At 50.9% G+C, this 19,673-nt stretch overlaps 1 protein-coding gene across 2 annotated transcripts; it reads right to left on the bottom strand.

Moving 5' to 3' along the window:
• Window positions 1-260: 260 nt before the first annotated feature.
• Window positions 261-19,248, bottom strand: PLEKHO1 (pleckstrin homology domain containing O1). Of its 2 annotated transcripts, none has more exons than XM_059832339.1 (6): window positions 19,015-19,248; window positions 18,026-18,172; window positions 5,485-5,625; window positions 3,907-4,011; window positions 1,583-1,684; window positions 261-1,045 (listed from the first exon to the last, which is right to left on the bottom strand). In XM_059832339.1, exons 1-6 carry the CDS (start codon window positions 19,042-19,044, stop codon window positions 281-283), a joined length of 1,290 nt encoding a protein of 429 aa, XP_059688322.1. In that variant the 5' UTR covers window positions 19,045-19,248; the 3' UTR covers window positions 261-280. The 2 variants fall into 2 exon arrangements, with proteins under 2 accessions (XP_059688322.1, XP_059688323.1); XM_059832340.1 differs by having other exon boundaries at window positions 18,026-18,163.
• Between the last annotated feature and the right edge of the window lie 425 nt (window positions 19,249-19,673).

Genomic DNA, 19,673 nt, shown 5'->3' with positions numbered 1-19,673 from the left:
TCCTCCGTCCTCCAAGCATGACAGAAGTTGGGGGCCTGTGGTGCAAAGGGTGCTCTTTAAAAAAGGAGGTATAAACGGTAACTGAATTTATTGGAACACGGGGTTGTTTCATCAAGGGATGTGATGGAGGAAAGGAAGGGTTCAGGCTTTGAGAAGCAAATCTGGGTGAGAACAGGCACCTTTTCACTCTTTTTAACGCTGTAAATAATAATAATAATTAAAAAAAAAGACCAAATGGCCACCCTCCCATGTCCCTCCCTCCCAATCCCAAGGCTTGCCTTCACATCATGCTCTTCCTGTACTGAGACTGTGAGCTCTGTTTGGGTTTTGAGTCCGACTGCTGCAGTTCAAACTGTTTGTACAGGTCCCTCAACTCTCTGATCTCCTGCAACACCCTCTTGGCTTGGCTCCAGGTGGAGGAAGCCTCCCCCAGCAACCTCTCAGATTCCTGCAGGATCCTTTCAGAGTCCGACTTGGAAGATGAGGAGGAGGAAGAGGTGGTGGTGGTGGTGCTGGTGGTGGAATCCTTGGTCTTTCTCTTGCCTTCCCCATAGCCCTTCACCTCTGTCAGCAGTTCCTGAGTTTTTTCCAGTTTCAGTGCAACCAGTTCTTGTATCCGGGACAGCTGCTCCGGTTCTGCGGAGGCAAACTGAGCCTCCAGCCCCCTCCTCAGCACCGCCCGGTGCGTGGAAGAGTCCCGTCGAGACAGAATTTCTTCCATGGAGGCACATTTATTCTTTTCTGAGTGCGAGAGCTTTTTGGGGACCTGTGGTGTGTACATGGTCCCTTTGTCAAAGGAGTCATTGCGCTGCCCAGATCTGTCCCATGAGGTCACCTCCCGTCTTGGGAGGCTCCCTGTCCGGCCTTTCTCTGACGACTTGACGTTCTCTGAATCTGACCGGCGCCGGCCAGCAGTTAGATGTGCCACTGACTTATCCAGATCCACTCGGAAACTCTCTTCGCAGGTGCTGTGATCCTCTGGAGAGGCGTCTTCCTCCTGGATCAGGTCGAGTGTCAGCATGCCATCAGAGGTTGAGGTAGATGCCTGAAGAAATAGACAAAGAAGAGCTGTGTCATCACAGGAACAGGCATGGCTGCACACTACTTCTGAGCATCTCTTACACCTAACACACGCATCACCTGGGCCGGGATGCAAAGATGGACCAGGAATACTATAGCAAGTGTGACCTGGTGACAGAGCCCCAGATATGCTGGGCTGGTGGTTCTAGCTGAGATGCAGATCAGCTGAATGGCCTTGGACAAGCCATCTGTGCTAACACATGGCTGGGTTTCCCAGCTCTGTGACTCTTCCCCATCAGGAACTTGAAGGAGCATTTCATTTTCAGCATCAGGAAAACAGGTGTCAGTGACGACAAGCTACCACTTTGCAAAAGGGTTTGCACAATGCAACGGTGTACAAGAACGGCGGACTAGATCTGATGACCCAGGACAGCCCTGGGTCTTACGACAATTTTCAGTTCGGGCCAGAGCTCAAACTCCAGGTCTTCTTGCATTTACTTATAAATGGAATAGTTACAAGGGTATTTTACCTGAACGGGTGTCTGGAATTTATTATACGTACCACAGCCATCAAATGTCCCCGTGTTGGAGGGCGTCGGGAGTGCTGTATTTTTGCTCTGTCACGTGTTGGGTGGGCGAGGTAGCTGTCCTCTTCGACAGTAACCTAAAGGGGTGACAAAAGCTAGTGAACGTCTGGGAGCATAGGAAATATGAGCCATTCCTAGTTTCTGCAGCCGTAATCAGCCAGATGCACTGTGGCAGATCATTTGTTCCTCCAGGATTCCCTTTCTCTCCTGACCTGGCAATATGCAGAGGGTGAACTTCTCCCACATACCTCTGGGCCAGGATCCTTCGCTAAAGGCTGTCACCAGGAGTGCTCAGCAGGCAGAAGCTTGGGTCGCCAACAGTGAATCCTGAACTCGAATACAGTTTGCAATTCTGTACTGCAAACGTTTGCTGAACAGGAGGAGAGCTGTGATCCCCACCTGAACCAAACGTAGTGCTGAGCTGGAACGAGGAAGGTAATGCGCTCCCCACCTGATAACTCGCTGGACTCCTCTGGCTGCCGAGCTGCGCTGGGATTGCGTCTGGGAGCACAGCCTGACCGCCTGGTCTTACCGGATGGCTACAGTCCGTAACACCCTCCCTGGTGAGTGTGCCCAGACACACACAGACTGATAGGTTTGTAAAACCTGCCTGCACAGTGTCGACAACATACTGGTCCCAAGGGCCACGACTGGTCCAAGACTTGTAGGTGGGACTCACTGATCTACGTGCTTACAAGGATGCACAGAGGGTGACCTTCTCCTGGAAGGAGACTTGCAGGTAGAGCCAGCAGGGAATGGGGTGTGGGAATCCAGCCTTAGAAGAGTCTTAGAGTGTGTCCCTAGTGTCTCCCCTCTGTGCCTTGATGGGATCAGATCTACTTAAGTCATTCCTAACAATTATCTGTTGAATCTGTTTGTAAAGATTTCAGTGACAGACTCTCCTTGAAGCAATCCATACCATTGTTTGCTATGCTGCCTTCTGCTCTGCAGCTTTTCCTATGGTCTGACCTTCGTTTTTCCTTCACTACAGGGTTTTGTGTTGCCATCCAAGAGAACAAACAGCATCACAGCAGTGGGCCGCCTGTATTGCGGTAAGTTCAATGTGATGAGATAGATCTGAGACAGATCTAAACTGAAGAATAGTTGTCACAAAGCATTAATGTGAGACAGCATTGAAATGCCCTTTCAAACCGCAGGCCTGGTGGCGAGGGGCACAGCCTTCTCAAGGTAGTTATCATTCACACTGGAATAAACTATGTGAGAATGCTCGTACTGCCAGCTCGGCCGTGGTTGTAAGTGTACACTTTGTCTCCAGGAGGAGGCTGAACTGATGTTGCTTTGTTCTTTTTTTCTAGTAGAAGCTGCTTTGCATAATTGTGGTGGTTACTTGGGGGTTTCATGCAGCAATAATGCTGCCACTTTGGAAGCGGTAGGAGCTATGCTAGCTACGCTTTGTGTGGACGTGTTCTCAAGCAGGCAGGGCTATACTGTTCCAGGGTCCTCCTATTGCCGTCCCACAGTGCACTGATGCCTCATCTCTCTGGTTGTCCCTTCTTTTTTCACTATATGGAGAGCCTGACTTGTCTTGGCAGAAATATATATGCCACGCAGTGCTGAGAAGGCAGGATTAAACATTCCTGATTTGACCCTTGAGCAGTAGGAAAGGATCTGCAAAGTCTAAATGCCCAGTAAGTCCCCTTCCTTCAGTCAAAGCAGTGGAAATGGGCCTGTCCCTTGGAGATGGTGATTGAGAGGGGAGGGGTTGGCGGGATGAAGATGGACTGAGGTGGGTTGACAGATGGTGCCATGCTATTAGGGTGCTCTGAAGACAGCATGGGACTATATTGGTTTTCAGTTAATTCCTTAATTCAGTTCCACTACTTAAAGCTCCTTTGCAAAGATGAGCACACCGCATGTTCACTCAGGAGCAGCGGGTGGGAGGAAAGACTCTCCAAAGCCCTGGGAAACCATTCCGAACACAGTCCCACCATCCCTGTGGGAGGCAAGGCTGGGCTCCAAAGTGAAGGCATCTCACTGGGGCTGGGTGTGACAGAGTCTTGGCAGCTGCCCCTTGCCATTGCTTTGCAATCAGTGCTGCGTATTAATCCCGAGGCTGGGAGGATCAAACTATCCCAGACCTTCAGAAGAGCCTGCTCTGTAGGTGTTGGTGGCTGTGTTTGAGTGCAGTCCATAAAAAAAACAATGGCTTTGCACTCCTTTTAAATAGGAAACTGAGAGGGTAGGAGGGGCTGCTGCTGTCTCCAGCAGCCTAAAAACTTCACCCAAGATTAAAGTTGAGACAGCAGAGCCTGGGTCCAGCCCTCAGAGTCCTGCTCACCTCATCTAAGATGCGGTTTTTAGCACGTGTGATTGCAGAGTTGAGGGCATTAATCCAGGACTCCTTCTCTTCTGGACTCACAGCCAGGAAGATCAGATTTGGTGCCTACAAAAGAGGGAATTCAGGTCAGTGCCAGTGACTAAACTCATACAGAGATGCTTTCACACTGTCCCTGCCCACAGAAAAGCTACACGGCCTTTACAGCTGGCTTGCCTTAGTGGGAAAATGCAAAGCAGACCTGATCCTCCAGTCCTGCAAAACGGCACTGGTCTGCCACACGCTGCACCTGGCCTCTCTGCTTCTTGGCAGCCCTTTGCAAAGCAGACCACGATTCCTCACAGTACCCAGCTTTTCAAACCAAAAGCTGTGCACCATATTTACTTCCCTCGTGGCTGCAGTTCCTCCTTCCCCCTCTTTGCCTTCCCACACACCATCCTAGATTTTGCCCTCATCAAACGATGATGCAGCCTTTCTGTGCTGCTCACATGCGATTTATCTGCTGCCACCTCAGACTTTGACAGAGTCTGTTAGACGAGCAGCTACAGTAGGTACCCACAGAAGGAGCCAGATTTTCCATACTTTGATATGTCAGATGCACACTGAGGGCAGAGCAGTTCTGAAAATATGGCCTGTATAGGGGATCCAGGATCCTTAGGGGTTTCTTTAAGTTGGATACTCAGTAGAAACGAGTTTTAGCCTCCACAGGATTTTGTTTAATTCTCTCCATTGCTCAGGGCGCTTGGGGACAGTGCAGCCACCTTCCATTTTCCCCTTCTCCTCCCTTTTTGCATTTCATGGTGTTACACAACCCTTATCAAAGTGTGGAGCGGGCAAGCTTGGTCTGCTGAAACAAGTCAGAGTGAATAGTGTAAATCCAGCTCACGTGTGTAGCTGTGGGTGGGTGCATCTGTGCCAGAGACAGCTTGCAGTTAGAGACTGGCTCTCTTTTTGCAGTGGCAGCTGAGATGTCGTGGGAAGCCCTGCTCCTAGGTAGCAGTGCCCCCATTCCAGCACTTTTTAGCTTTCCTCTCGGCAGAAAGTACTCCTGGGACAAATTCCTGTGCGGCTCTTTTGATGCTGCCCAAATCTGGGCAGCAAACCCAAGGGCCATCAGCATCCCTCCCTTCCCTGCCTCCCCATGTGAATTAACAAGTGCAGGCAGCTAAACCATAGCTGCCAGGAGTGGCGGCAGTAAAACGGCTTTGTTCTTGCTCCTGGCAAATGTTCTGATACCTTCCTTTCCCAAAGGCAGAATACTCCCAGGTAATCGGATCCAGAGCTAAGTGCTTGGTCATACCTACTTAGCGCACCAGAGGCCCGTGTCCTCTCCCAGCAGAAACCCTGCTTCTCTCTCCATCTCTCACTGTTGCTATCAGTCCTGACGTGGTAAATGGACGTTCTTGTATTTTAAACCACGAGACATGATCTGGACTCCTATACAACTCAGCCTATCCAGTTTCACCCCCCAATTACTGTGTCAAGCCCTAGGCCTGGAGCAGGCAAGTGAGAGGCAGCCTGGGCTGCCCTGAGAGCTAATGGCTTTCACGGGCTGACCGCATGCTCGAGAGCGAAGCGTACCGTGTTTCCAGGCTGTCTGGAGTGGGCAAGGGTAAATTTGCTGTGGTTCTTTTTGCTTCTGCTTTTGGACTTCCTGAGCTCTTCGCACTTCTCATAATCACTCAGGTCAAACATTTCCTGTATGTTTTTTTCATCTTTTACCTGCAAAACAAAAATAAAATTACAGCCTTGTAGATGTTAAGACAGAGAGGCAATAACAGGGCTGCTGCTCCAAGCCAGCGGGCTGCCTGGCTGGAGCCGCTCTCTGCACAGGGGGTTTGAATGTGCAGAATGTGTGCTGGAGCCGCTGGTGTGCTATGTGGTTGCTGAAACATCGTTCAAGAGTCTTCCACCTTAAGGCACAAATGCAGTAATGGCACTATTAGCTGGGGAGTGCTGCACTTGGTTTTGGGGGGGAGAAGCAGAGATTTTCAATGCGATAGTTTTGACTCGAGTCTCTTCTGGAATGAGGGGGACATGTTCAGAAGGATAACTTGAAAATCACAGTCTCCTAGGTTAACTCCTGCTTTGCTACAGATTCCTTTGGGACTTAACCGCCTCTCCCACCCCCAAAGTTACGGGGGCTAGGCTGAGCTGACATGCAGGTGTGATCAGACACAGTGTTTATGCTTGTGGACCCTCAAAATGAATAGGATTTTCTCCAGCAGCAAGGAGAGGACCGTGTCTGCTAGGAGGAGGTTCACGCGGAGGCAGGAGATGCTGGGAGGAGGTGGACTTTCATCTGCTGATTAAAAGGGGCAATCATGTTAGCGCTTGTTGCTTTTCTGGAGACAGCATAACAAAAGTTTGAGGGATAAAGATTAGCACTTCCTATTTTTAACCTGGTGGTATTACTGGAGCCTGTGCTGACAGCTGATTTGGGGGGTGGATGAAGCACATCCAGTCCCAGATTACCGACACGATGCGTGTGCTGCTCTCCCCCGCTGCTGAGCCTCATCCCTTGTGAAGGGGCTATGGGCAGAATTCATCCAGGCACCAGTGACTGCCCAGATCATGGGTTTTGTTTCGGCAGCTGCTTGCCAGGCTTTCACTGCTGGGGGGCTGGCCGGGCCCCCAGAGACCTTCGGCAGCCAGGGCATTCATGGGAGGTTTTGAGAAGGAAGAGAGCGCTAGGGCTCGGCCTTCACTGACAGAAGCACTGCTTGGTTGTCCTTTAGAGGGTCATTGAGTGGCCACTTTGCAGCTTCTACGAGATCTCATTTTTTCCAGGTCCATTCCCCAACACTTCCTCTATTAGCCATGGTGTGACAGACACACAGCTATAGACAAATATCACAGAGGCTTAAATTAAAGATGTGACTTGCGCAGGGTCGCGAAGGCTGTGGCTGACCTGGGGAGGAAGCCAGGGTTCTTGATACTGTCCCTTGACAGACAGACCCCTGACCTGAAGGTGCCGTCACTCGGGGCACACTTTGGAGCAAAGAAGAGAACGCGCAGCCTGTCTTCTGCCTGGCCCCCTTTAGTTTCACATGGCCTTCCTTTTCATTGCTATCTTTAATGCACTATCCTCACATCCCGCTCCTACAGCAGGGCAGCCCGACTATTTCCATGACAAACATGAGGAATGTAGGTAACTGGGATGGGAGAGAACTTGGTTTTGCATGTCCGCTAAGGACAGAACTGTAGCAGGCTCAAATCCACGTCAATCGGCTTAATCCGACTCTGACCAAGGTCATTACAGGCTGGGATCTGCAGTGGAGTTTGAGTCACTCAGGTGCTGGGAAGGCAGACAGTGATGAGGTCTTAGCTCTTGGATTTCTTGAAAGGACTCCACCCCATTTAATAGGTTTCCTCCCTAATTTTGGGAAGCACCGACGGAACTCCCCATGATTTTTTCAATAGAATTTAAACAAAGAGGCTGACTAAAATGCTGTAACCAGCTTTCTAACCAGAGACAGAGATAAACTGACCATCTGGCCTTGCATAATGACTGCAGTTCCCCCTCTTCCCTTTTTCCTTCTATCCCTCGAGTTTGTCTTCAAGAACTAGGAGGCAGACACCGTACACAGCTATTCTTGAAGCCGCAGAAGCTATTGCTTATTTCTGCTCATAACAACAGCCACTGTGTATGGGCTATTATGAACAGACACAGAAATGTCTCTCGCAGATCATGTCTATCTATATATCCTCCCCGTGCATTTCCCGTTGGCTTTTATCTCTTCCCAGTACCATCCTACAATCCACCTCTTTCCAAGAATCTTGGCTGAATTCAGCCCTATTCATTTGCAGCAGGAAAAGCCGATCCCCTCTGAGCCCCCAGCTGTGACACAGTGGCTGAGGCACAACTCCTTACTCCAGATGTTTGCTCATGTAGGTCACTGGGACTTCCCCAGCCCTTCCCTCCTTTCTCAGACACGCAGAGCCTGCACTGTGAACTCATGGGAGTTGGGACTCAAATATCTCGCCTCTAGGAATAACAAAGGACGGTGTAATTGGTTCGGATAAACACCCTTCCAGCGTAGCTAGCCCTTTAACAGACTTGGACTGACAAGTGCCAGGACTCTAACACCGCGCTTGCCTACCCATGATACACACAGGAGACCCTGTCGCACAGACGGTATATCACTTTCACCAAAGTGCCGTATGTGTGCGTAAGCCAGTTATAAAATGCTTAAGAACTGAGAATAAGCAGCATCTATTTGCATTAAAAGGCTGATGTTGGGGTCCCATTTCTAAGTTTCAGACAAGGTGGGCAGGTTCAGCCCCCCATTTTGTGGGGGTGGGTGCGCATGTGGCTACCGTTAAGGATGTGGGCCAGTGAGTCAGGTGCCTAAGGGTACGTCTGCCCTTCAGCCAGAGCTGCAGCACAGGGAGGAACGGCAGGTTCCTGCTCACTTTGAATTGATTCCCTCTCATACACAGCCTTGGTAGTATAACGAGGCCATAAAGTGAATGGGGCTGTAATTTAGTCCTTTGAACGTGGCTTTGTTCTGCCTTGACGGTGGGAAGAGGTCTCAGCATCAGCCTGAAATGGGCTCCATTGCGGTGATGCAGTGGCAGGGATTTCATGGGGCATGGGGAGGACAGCAGTCTTGTTTCAAAAGGGGCATTGCCAGCTGATATCCCCCCTCTCTCCAACACTGAGACATGCAGGCAGAGCAGTGAGCAGCAGAGAAAAGTAACAGAGCATTCAGTGTGTAAATAGTGAAACTAGAGAGAAGGAAAGTGAAAGGCAAACTTCAAAAGTACCAGTCAGCTCTTTTGTCCTTTGTGGGAGGCTAGTGAGGCCAAAAGAGGGAGGTGGTGGGCATGAATTACAGAACAGAGCAACCTTGGAGGCAGGAGAGGATGAGTGCTCAGAGGCTGAGGACAGTCGTGCAGCCCATCCTTTGCAAAAAAAGAAAATCAACCCTTAAAGACCCACGAAGCTGCTGGAACCACATGGTCAGCGAAGCCTAAATCCTGGTCACCTACGTCGATAGGAAGTGGGTGACAAACCTGCAGGGTCTCTACTCTCCTCCACATTTTCAGTGAGATTGGAGCCATGCAAATAAAACCCTTCAGGTTTCACCAGCAGAGAATTTGGCTTGATGTGTTCCCAGCACCCAGGCAATGTAGAGGTCTTTGGATAATGTTTTGGAGACCTTTGGGAGCAGCCTCAGGTGTCAGTTCTCAGTAGGAGGGAATGAGGCATGATTTCTCTATCACCCGGAGTGGTTTGTAAGGGGAATGGCAGGGTCAGCATAGCAGCACTAATCTTCAGGATGTCAGGGTGACCTACCACAGCTCGTCATGCACCCAGGGTGCTCTGTGTCCAAGGAGTTTATCCTAGTGCTGGAGATTTACTATGATCATTACGTTTGCTTGTTTGTTTTCTTCTTCTTTGCTGAATATAGATTGAACACAGATTTTTGAAAGTGAGGGGAGATTTTTGTTTTCAGATGCTGAACTTGAAACTCTTTAAGAAAAGGTCTGAGTTCTGGGGAGGGCTGAGCATCTCCTCTGAACAGTCTTCAGTCTCGTTCCCCATCCCCAGACACTTTGTCTCTTGCTCTCTAACTTGCAGGGGGGGTGGCTTAAACAGGCTCTCCAGGGCCTGACAGTTCTGCTCTTCTACAACTCCTTTTAGGCAGTCACGAAAAAGCTTCCCTGTCTGGGGCGGCGTACCCTCTCCTGCCCACTGCATGGGTCTGTACACCTGCCTGTGAAGCAGCTGGAGCTCTGCAGATGCAGGTATTTTTTGGATCCTGCTGCTTTCACTAGCCTTTCTTAAGGTCTCCCACACTGCAGTGTGAGGCTGAGAGGAATCAGGGACCGCTTGGCTTAATGTGCTAGGAAGGGAGAGGCCCGGATGGTTGATTTTGGCAAAATGATTCCTAGCTGGGAGGTGGCCAGCAGGTCTTTCCTTCCTCACAGCTGCTGAGTGCCTGGCACACAGCGAGCTGACGGATCTCAGACAGGTAGGTCCTGCACTCCTCACCCTGCAGAGAAGCTCTGGATTGAAAGGATTAAGGTGTATAAATCCCAGCAATTGCTGCCATGGCTGTCTGCTGGCTTTGCTGTCTGTATTGTACCTGCCCTAGGCAGACAAAACAATTTCTTGTCCTGGGGTTCCTCCTCATGCTCCCAGAAATGCTTTCACATGCCAAGTAGGACAGGTGAAGGAAGGGAAACTGAGGCACACAGAAGGATCCTGAGGTGTCCCACATCACCTAAGACAAAGCAGGTCCTTAAAGCAGGGTACGTTAGACCTGGGCGCCATCAGAGCAGACAGTCCCCGCACCCCCAATGGCAGCTGCCACTGCTTGGGGTGTAGCTACACTGCAGACAACCATGCGGCCACCAGCTAATCTGGGCCTGCAGTCAGTGGCGAGATGTGCTGAGGCTGACATTGCTGGCGCGTTGCTAAAGTTCAAGGAGGGGAGCTGCATTCCTCGCACGCCTCGCCCCCGCAGCTGCTGCCCCAGCAGGGTCAGCCCGAAGGGACGCCAGCCGCGACGGCACTCCCTGTGCCTGGGGGACGTGGGGATCCTGTGGACACGTAGTGGGTCAGAACATCAGCTGTGGTACCCAAAGTACCTTCTCTCAAAGGCTCGTAGGGCTTATATCTAGACTTCCAGCCAGTCATGCTTCCAAAGGTCTGTTTTCTCTGGTGCGAACGCTCCTTTGCAGCATTCTGGCAACCGGAGGATCCCTAATGCCGTTTAAATTAACTGCCTCTTGGATGACTTGCTGACGGACAGTTAAAATTTCCTCTCTCATGAAGTTGTCACCTGCAACAACTTTGAACATCCTTGATTCAGATCAGGGCTGTGTTCTGGGGCCAAACTGGAGCGAAGCAGAAGGGCAGTCACTCAGTCACTAGGCAAAATTTTGCGGTTTTCCTCAGATTTTTTTGGTGGAGATTTGCCTGAGCAGTTCCTTGTTGAGATGTGACATGCTCAAAGCAAATGCGGAAGGTACAGAAAATCACAAGACACCAAGTGTAACGTATCCACGAGACGTTCAAGAAGTCGTGATGCGGCTCAGGGTGTAACAAGAAACCTACAGATTCTCAGTAAAGCTGAATATCCAAACATGGGCAGTCTTGGGGACAGCATCAGCCAGCATGTTCCCCTCTCAAGCTGAGATGAAAGTTTCACTTCCTCACACTGAGCAGTTCTACCATCTAGCAAGGGACAGAAATTTCTGCAGAGCTTAGCTAAAATCGGGCTGTCGCTAAGATGGGAATCCATGTGTGTGTGCAGCACCAGCTCTGGCAGTGCCGGGAAGCAGCACTGGTGAGAGGACTGGCAGGGGAGACCTGAGTTTAATGTCCTGTCCTGTCACCGGCTCCTTGTTCTTCTCAGTTCCCTGGCTGCACAAGGGAGGTAACCGTGCGGTTCTGGTCTGCAAGGGAACTAGAAAAAGAAATACAGGGAGCATTGGGAGAGTTTCAGATATCACAGTAAGAGAGACCTGCAAAATGTTGTGGACCCGGGGTAAAACGGCCCGTGTACAGCGGGACACTGCAGATGGTCCACTTTTTCCTTCTTTAGTACCAGCTAAAGTGCACGTGTGGAGAGAAGACAGGGATATAGATAGTGTGTTTGTGCAGTCACTGGCGCAGCAGGTCCCTGGTTTTGGCCAGAGCCTCCGGACCTCGGTAGAATAGAAATGGCAGTGCTCCAAGAGACTGCCTCCCATCTGCACACCTGCATCCTGAGTGGGAGGTTGCACCATGAACTCTGTAGCTCAAGGGCATGAGCATGACCTTCCAGGCCTTTTCATGTCCAGATCGCTGCCCTGAGCTAACGAGGGGATGGCGGCAGAAAGTTGCTATCGACTCCAGTCCCTTGCCCCAAAGAGTCATCAGCCAAGGCTACCAGAAACACAGGTCTCAGAATCGGCTGGCCCCTGAAGAACACCCGATGCTCTTTTGCATCCCAAGGCCATGCTGCGTCATCTCACAAGCTACCTCTGTTGCAGGGAAAGGGAGTCAGGCTGTGCGTCATTTCTGCCCAAGTGTTCTTTGACCCTCTCTCTGGTTGTGCGGGACGGTGCCACTGAGACAGAAAAGACACTTTGCTGAAGCTTTTCACCTTGCTCTGCAAAGTGTAGAACAGAGCTTGGCCAAGCAGGAGAAGGAAGGTGGAAGGGAAAAGGACGGCTTAAAAGAGCAAGAGCAGGAGAGGTGTCGAAGGGGCAGCAGGTCCCAGCCATGCAGTCACAGACTATTCTTGTGTAGCCGAAAGCCAAGGGTTTACACACCAGACTGACACTTAGCACTACCACTGTCCATGAACACGTATGTAACTGCACAGCTCTGATTAACACCTTGTACACGTAGAACGCAATGGACACCAACATACTTTCCGCACCTACCAACCGCAGACATGGCACAGCGGCAAAAAAGACGGCCACCCCATACATAGAGGTATTCACCAAGTGCAAACGCACACCATGAACCGTCGTCACAGGACCAAGTGTGTAAACAGCACATGCACAGAAACACCACGAGTACTTTGCAGGCTCCATCACACACATGAACCATGTACGTGAACTCGAGACACTACTTTGAATCTGCACGCACGCGCGTGCACACGCCCCCCTTCCAGGCAGAGAGAGAGTTGTGCGGTGTTTGATGGTGCTGTAACAAATGAGGAGTGAGAACAGACTACTTTTCAAGTGCTCTTGTGCTAATTGAGTCGATGCTTTTGGTAGCAAACAAGAAAAGGCTTAAGGAAGCCCCGAGAAGCATTTCCTCATTAACATCTCGTCATCACAGAGTCCGTTCATGCTGTCTGGACAGCCCTGGGCTTCCTGACAGGAAGTGGTAGGAGCCCAGCTGTGTCTGTGTTAGTCTGACTGCTATTCCCAAGTGCAAAGCAATAACAAAGCTGTGCTAGAAACAAGAGAACAATTACCAGAAATTTGCAGGGGGGGAGGGAACCGGTGTGGAGGAGGACGAGGGGAAAGAATGCAAAAATGATACTAAGAAGGTGTTCTTTTGCTTAGCAGAGCTCAGCTGACTTCAGCACATCTTGTCTTGCATGTTTCTGTCCTGAATGCTTTTTTTGGCTGATGACCAAATGCTAAATAATGAAGGGGTTTTTTGCATAAGTTCACAGAGTTCGGCTTGCAGTAGGGGTACAGATCTCTGTGCAGGCTCAGAGCCCCTGCCCAAACTAGGTCTGTAAGCCTCAGCTACCATTTTGGTGCACGGTTGGAAGAGCAAAAGGTTCTAGGTGTTAGAGCAAGTTTCACAGCTTCCAAAGGTTGATGCCCCAATAAAAGAACATAACTCAAAAGCCCTGTTTGCATTTTCCAGGTTTATCAGCTGGTCTGATAAAATGTATTTCCTCTCCTTACAGACTTGGTTTCTGCCAGGGAGAAAGCCCAGCCTTCTATCAGGCATTCACATCTTCTCCTAACCAAAATCAACAAAATCAGGGCTACTCTCCAACCTGCAAGCCCAGGTCCTAGGTAGGCAACTGGAAAAGCACACAGATTCCCAGCAGGAATCAATGTGGATACTGATGGGATTTTGGAGGTCTGACTCTGCCTGTGGGAGTTAGACTTCTGGAAACTTACTTGTTCAGCCCTTCCAGATACCAGACCGGTGCTCAGCTCCGAGCAGTTTTACGGCTCCCGGTTGTCTTTGTGCACCGCCGTTACCTGCCTTGAGCTGACATCTTTCCCAGGGGAGCCCACAGCGTGTGACATACAATTCCCCCTTCCTAGGCACCTTGTGCCTTAGGGAGATGAGTATTATTAGCCCTGCTTTCCAGATGGAGAAATTCAGGCAGAAGTAAATAAATGTCTGGTTTGAATTCATTTAGCGAGTGCGTGGCAGAACTGAGGATAGCATCCAGGAGTCCTGGTATTTAACCCCTTCTTCTGCAGTGCCCTGAGCTGACAGGGAGAGGCTGGGAGTCCTGCTTTACGCGCTAAACAACCTGCCTTCTGTTCTAGAGCAGCCGCTGAGCTTAAGAGGAGCTGACGAGAAACACCAAGGTTAATATGAGAGTTAACTCATAAGCTCCATCCACCAAATCCACATTGCTCCGATGGCTTTGATGGAGCAAAAATAATTTATAGCTGAGGAGGACTTTGATCTTTTGAAGAAACAGACAATTGAGTCTCCTCTCCTGTCACTGTAGAAATCGGACTGAGATTCAACCTGTCTAGTGGCCACTTCCACTAGAGGTTTCTATTCACATCTCCTCAGGGTCTCCACTATTTAATTCTCTCTCTGGCTGCATCCAGTGCCTGCCCATCAGCCACACTGGCGTGGCAGGGATTCACAAGTGGAGAGGTCTTTCTCCAGAGCAGTGAAGAGCCTCTCACACAACTCATCAGCGCAACCCAGCAGTGGCTCCATTTTCTCCACTGGGCATAATCTGGTGTGTGAAAAAACAAAAGAGGCTCCGTCCTGTTCTGCTTGACAAATCCCAATTTATTAAGCCATTTGCGGGAGCTGCAGGCACCTGCTGCTAGGAAAGCGAGCATGCAGAGGGAGCCTCATGCTCCCGGAGCAGAGCTCTGAAACACGCGTTAAGACCTGTGGACAGGAGGGGGTGCTGGCTACGGGCCTCCCCAGGGCAGATCTCAGATCTTGTTGGTATGTGAAGGCCTGGCTTTGCTAAGGAACAAAGGTCCAGTCAGTACCAAAAACACGTGCCGTGTGTTAAAAGACCCGTCTGTCTTTGAACAGAAAGTCTTGGAAACACGCAAGCGGCAGGCAGCCACCCCAAATGTGTGCCCTCCGTCCACACAGGCACATGCAAGCGTGCTCACCCAGACAGGCAGCGCAACGTGCCAGGTGGCTGCAGCCACCTTGTATATCGAGATTCCCAGAGATGCCGGACCTTGTGACACAGGCGTATTCTTCAATCCCGCAGGCACACAGAGTCACTTCAGTGCACATGCAGGCAGCCAGATGTTACCTCTGTAACCACATTTCTACACAATCACAGATTCTTCCATATAAAGACATAGGCAGTCGCTGCTGCATGTTATTTATGGTCTTTCACACACACATTCATACACTTAGAGCCACAGTGCTGCTTCAGTTTCACATGCACAGTTTTTTCTCCCCTAAAGAAATACATGCACGCTCCCTGAAGCAAACACAAGTGCTCCTTGTTCAGAACTAGCACCCGCATGGCCCTTCAGACAGCCTCATCCCTATTCTGGGTTCAGAGTACACAGATATTTGAGTGGTAGCTACCTGGACGTATTTGGGAAGGAGGGATGGACAGACGGACATCTTTTCCCTGCACATCTTCACTGGTGTTGATTCCCATATGAATTAATTCTGTCTTGCGCAGGCTTTCCTGCTCCTTAGCCAAGTAGAGCCTTTGCCGTCAGTTTATTCTCCAGTGTTCAAACAGTTGGGGTACCAGAGATAGACATAACCACCCACCCGGCAGCGCTGGGTGTCCGGGACACCCCAGGGACACTGCAGCCCCTGGCAGTCCAGCTGGTGACTTCAGGGTGGCCAGGATTTTGGAAACCGCTTTTGTTTTCCCAGGCAAGATCCCCAGTATTTCCCATCAAAGGGAGGGCTTGCACACTGCTTAAAGGAGTGTATTGTGCCACACAGCACGGCTTTGCTGTCCCGGACAGCCACTGTGCAGGTCTGGGCTGCAGACGGAAGGTCTGGGAGGATCCTCCAAATGGGGCAGCCCTGGAGGAGTTTGCTAGCGCGGAGCCCAGCTGCTCGGCTGGCCTCCCCGGCGAGCCCTCCCCCCGTTAGGAGCGCAGGCACCACAGTGTATCCGTAACGGGTACTTCCAGCGGCTGCTCAGGGCTTATGGGCTCTGAATAGCTCTCTGGAAGTGCCCTTTCCCTCTCCCTAGCGAAGGTACTCCGAGGAGGTCCTGAGCTCAGACAGAATGCAGCCCGTCCCGCCTGCACTGACACTGCGGTGACAGTCCCAGCCGCCTTGTTCTCCCTCTGCTTCAGCGGGGCCAAGTTTCTCCCCCTACCCACCCATATGACGCCTTCCCCCACTGAATGGTGGTGAGAGGGACCCTGAGAAGTTCCTGTGTCTGTCTCTAAGTCCCCCCAAAACCAGATATACAACCTCCCTGCTAACTCAGCTGTGAATTTCAGCATTACTCAGTCCCATCGCTGATACTGGGCCTTCAAACCTGCTTGAAGGACCATAAAGTATCCTGCTAACACTGTTAAGCATCTGCCCAGCCTGCAGTGAATTTACCATTACAGAGCCGCCTACTCCAGCCTGTTCCCGATCTCTTCCCAGCAGTTCCAACTGTGTCGGCACAGCCGACGCAGTCTGATCGAGCAGGCAGCTGCCCTATCATTTGGACTTGGTCATGACTGCTTGTCTTCCAGGTCCTGGCTTAAAAAGTACAAGCTCCAGTTCGAGCCCCATTAACTGGGCTTAAGTGTATGTTTCTGCTCAAGCACGTGCTTCAGTGCCGCCTTGAATCGGGGCCCCAGTACAGAAGAGCCATTGAGCCAGACTGGTAGAACACGAGGCAGCAGGTAAAATCCTTCCAGCCATGTAATCTGTCTGGCTAGCAGTTTCTAAACTCTGAGCTGTGGCCCCAGAGGTATGTGAGCTGCTTCTAAGAGTCGTGGAAGACAAGCAGGCCTGCTGTTGAGAAATACACACTACACAGTCTGCGTTACTACTGGAAAATTTGGAGGGACCACAAATCAAAGGAGATTTGTACCGCTCGCTGGGTACCTCTCGCATCCATCTTTCCATCTAACTTTCCCCATCCATAAATCTATCTATAGAGTCATCACAGGTTTAGTGTTTCATTACCACTAGTGGTGTCTGTGGTCTCTAATCCTTCTCTTATCATGTCTTTTGACCTGAGCATTTCTAAGGCACTGAACCCCCAGCCTGCAGATGACACTTATTCCCCACGCCTGTGTCTCGCTCCGGTTCTGGAGCAGCCGAGATATCAATGGGAGTGAGCTGTGAAATGCCAACACATAGCTAAGGGCGACCTGGGCTTTCAGTCTGCTTTTAGGCTATTTCTGTGTTCTAATAACCCCTGATCCATCTGCACTCTGCCATGCCCCGTGATTCAATTAGCCCCTCAATCAAATTATGCTTGGCGCTCTGGACCCTATTATCTGTCCAGATCCTAAACGGATAAAGCTGGGCCAGGTAGCCAGCCATCTGAACAACAGACCGCCCTGCAATGCCCGTCGGAGAGTAACCTCCACTTACGGGAGGAAACCCACGGAGACCCAGACCCAGATCTGTATTTTTACCCCAAATGCCCTGTCCCACCACCAACCTGACTCCAAAGAGCCCCAGTGCCTCTTCTTGTGGGCACAGCTCTCCCTACATGAGTTGTTAAAGGGCAATCAGAGGGAGGAGTGCTGTTGCCTGGGGATTTCTTCCTGATGAATTTATCAAGACAAAAACTAAGGGGGGAGGCTGTGCAAGGACAGCCGGATCCCAGCCTGCCAGAGCCTGCAACGCTCAGCCGGATAGTCACATCCAATTAAGTCTAATGTAAACACTACATTAAACCCCAAACCCCAGGCGATGCTGAGCGGAGACGAGGGGCAGGAGAGGGGACACGTTTTTCAACAAGGTGTTGAATCCGTGGTTAAATTTCCCCGTTGTCCTCTTGCGGTGTGGTTCAGGGGGAAAAAAATACAAGAGATAAGGGACCTGTAAATGGCTCGATTCCACTTGGGAGACCACAGTTATTTCCAAATAGAGCAGTGCAGCAGCTGGGAACAGGACCACTGTCGAACTTAATGACAGAGGACAGGCACAGAAGGAAGCTGGCGTTGCCGTTTCACCACGGCGGAAAGAAGGATGAGGGTTTTAACTCTCGCTAAGTGAATCCTTTCATGTGTCCAGTGCGGGGAAAATGTCTCCCAAGCAGAGCTGTCTGGGAGACTCGCTGTTGGAGCTGGCACGCCAACCCAGGCCAGGTTTCTCCGGTGCTGACTCGGGGAGAAGAGAAGCCCCCGAGAAACCTCTTCCACGCAGGCTGGCGATGGAGGGGCGATGGCTGGGCAGGGGCGCTGGGGAAAGGCTGGGGCTGCTCGGCGTGTGCTTTTCATATGCAAAGGGGAGGAAAGGGGGGATGGGAAAGGAAAATGAAACCGATCCTACCTCCTTCTCCGAGATGTAAAGCTGATCTCCCTTCAAAACCACATAACGGTTTTTCCAGATTTCCCTAAAAATGCCTTTCCCGCAAAATTTCCGCACCCAGCCGACCTTCTCTGGCTGCACAGATTGCTGGTTTCCATCCTGGTGCCCCTAATACAAAGAGAGAGGGAAGAAAATGGGGGAAAATGGTATTATTCTTGGTTTTACACTCCTCTTCTCCCCCCCTCCCTCTTTGCCCAACTTTCGCCTCCCCCTCCCTCCGGCCCCTCTCTCCACCGACGCTGGGACCGAGGTACTTTGCTTGATTCACTCTACATAGATTTTTCTGCTGCAGACATGAAGCAACAACAATAATACCGAGGGGAGGATGCAAAAATCGCAGGCAGGGTTTCACTCTGTGCATTATATAAGAAAGGCTGTTACATTTGCTTCATGCAACGTGCATTTGCCCATGGAAGGAGGAACAGGAGGGTGTTGGGGAGAATTTAAACTAGCTGGTTTTTTTACTGCAGTGAAAATTGCCTTTTTGAGCCTTTTATGAACAATTAATCCTAGAGGCGATATCTATGTATGGGTTTATATTTAAGATTTCTTCGTAGACAGCGGTAAGATCTCTGGGCACAGCAGACACACACATACGGCACAGAGCAGACACAGCGACAGATAGATGGTGTCTCCGTATTATATCGTTTCCTTGTGATCAAAAATGAAAACTGCCTGCCTACATCGCTCCGCACTAAACGGCGAATAGTATGTCCTGGCAAATTCAAGAGGAAGGAGAAGCGCTGGGCAGCAGGAGAGAAGGAGAGACGGGTGCTGGCTTTGGTTTTGTTTTGAGCTGGTTGGGGGTTTATATTTTTTTTGCAAGGCAAAGGCAGGGGGAGCGGAGGCAAAGCGAACAACTGGAAATCAAGAGACAAGCCCCCCTCCCCAAAACATCCGGGAGCCTCCCCCACCCCACCGTGCCCCAAAGAAGAACCGATTCGACTCACCCTTTTTGCAGAATTATTTTTTTTCATCATTCCTTGGTGTGCTGCGCTGGAGGGAGATTGGGGGGGGGATCAGAGAGGGGCTCCCGGTGGCCTCCTCTTGGGGAGAGTGTGGCTGGGAAATACACAGGCTACCTCCTCTCACTCCCTCTCTGTCTTCACCCTTTGCAGCTCACAGAAGCTCTCTAGTTACATGAAGACCAGCCCGCCTCTGTAATACATCCTTAGCCATACAGACACAGCATCCCCCCCCACCAACCGGCACCACCACCACCATCACTGAGCTCTCGTGGGCTTGCACTGGGCTGGCCTGGGCTCCCGAGCTCCATCTATAGCCGTGCGCGTATGACGTCTGGAGTTCACAATAAAGGGCGAATCGCAGCCCACGAGGGTTTTTCTTCTTTGTTTCTGACTCACTGCTGATGTGAGTGTCTGGATGTGTGTGCGCGGCTGGATGTGAGCGTGTCGAGGCCGGGGGGGCCGGGAACAGGCAGCACGTTGGCAGATGTCCCCCCCGGTGTCCGAGCCACATTCCTTGGCTGTGTCACAGGTCACTGCAAAACTTCCTGGGAGACGGAAGAGCGGCCAGGTGGCACCAGGAGGGTTTTCTGCCAAGAAAGTGGCTGAGTGTTTAGAAGTAGAAACAAAAGCACTCTGCAGAG

Source organism: Gavia stellata, chromosome 33, assembly GCF_030936135.1.
Source record: "Gavia stellata isolate bGavSte3 chromosome 33, bGavSte3.hap2, whole genome shotgun sequence".
Classification (NCBI taxonomy): domain Eukaryota; kingdom Metazoa; phylum Chordata; class Aves; order Gaviiformes; family Gaviidae; genus Gavia; species Gavia stellata.
This window is presented reverse-complemented; position numbering and strand designations above follow the sequence as displayed.

Coding starts and splice junctions, on each gene's coding strand:
- PLEKHO1 (XM_059832339.1), bottom strand. CDS start 19,044: ATGATGAAAAAAAATAATTCTGCAAAAAGG. Junction 5,626..18,025: donor TTTACATCTCGGAGAAGGAG/GTAGGATCGGTT, acceptor TTTGTTTTGCAG/GTAAAAGATGAAAAAAACAT. Junction 1,046..1,582: donor GGGGACATTTGATGGCTGTG/GTACGTATAATA, acceptor CTATTTCTTCAG/GCATCTACCTCAACCTCTGA.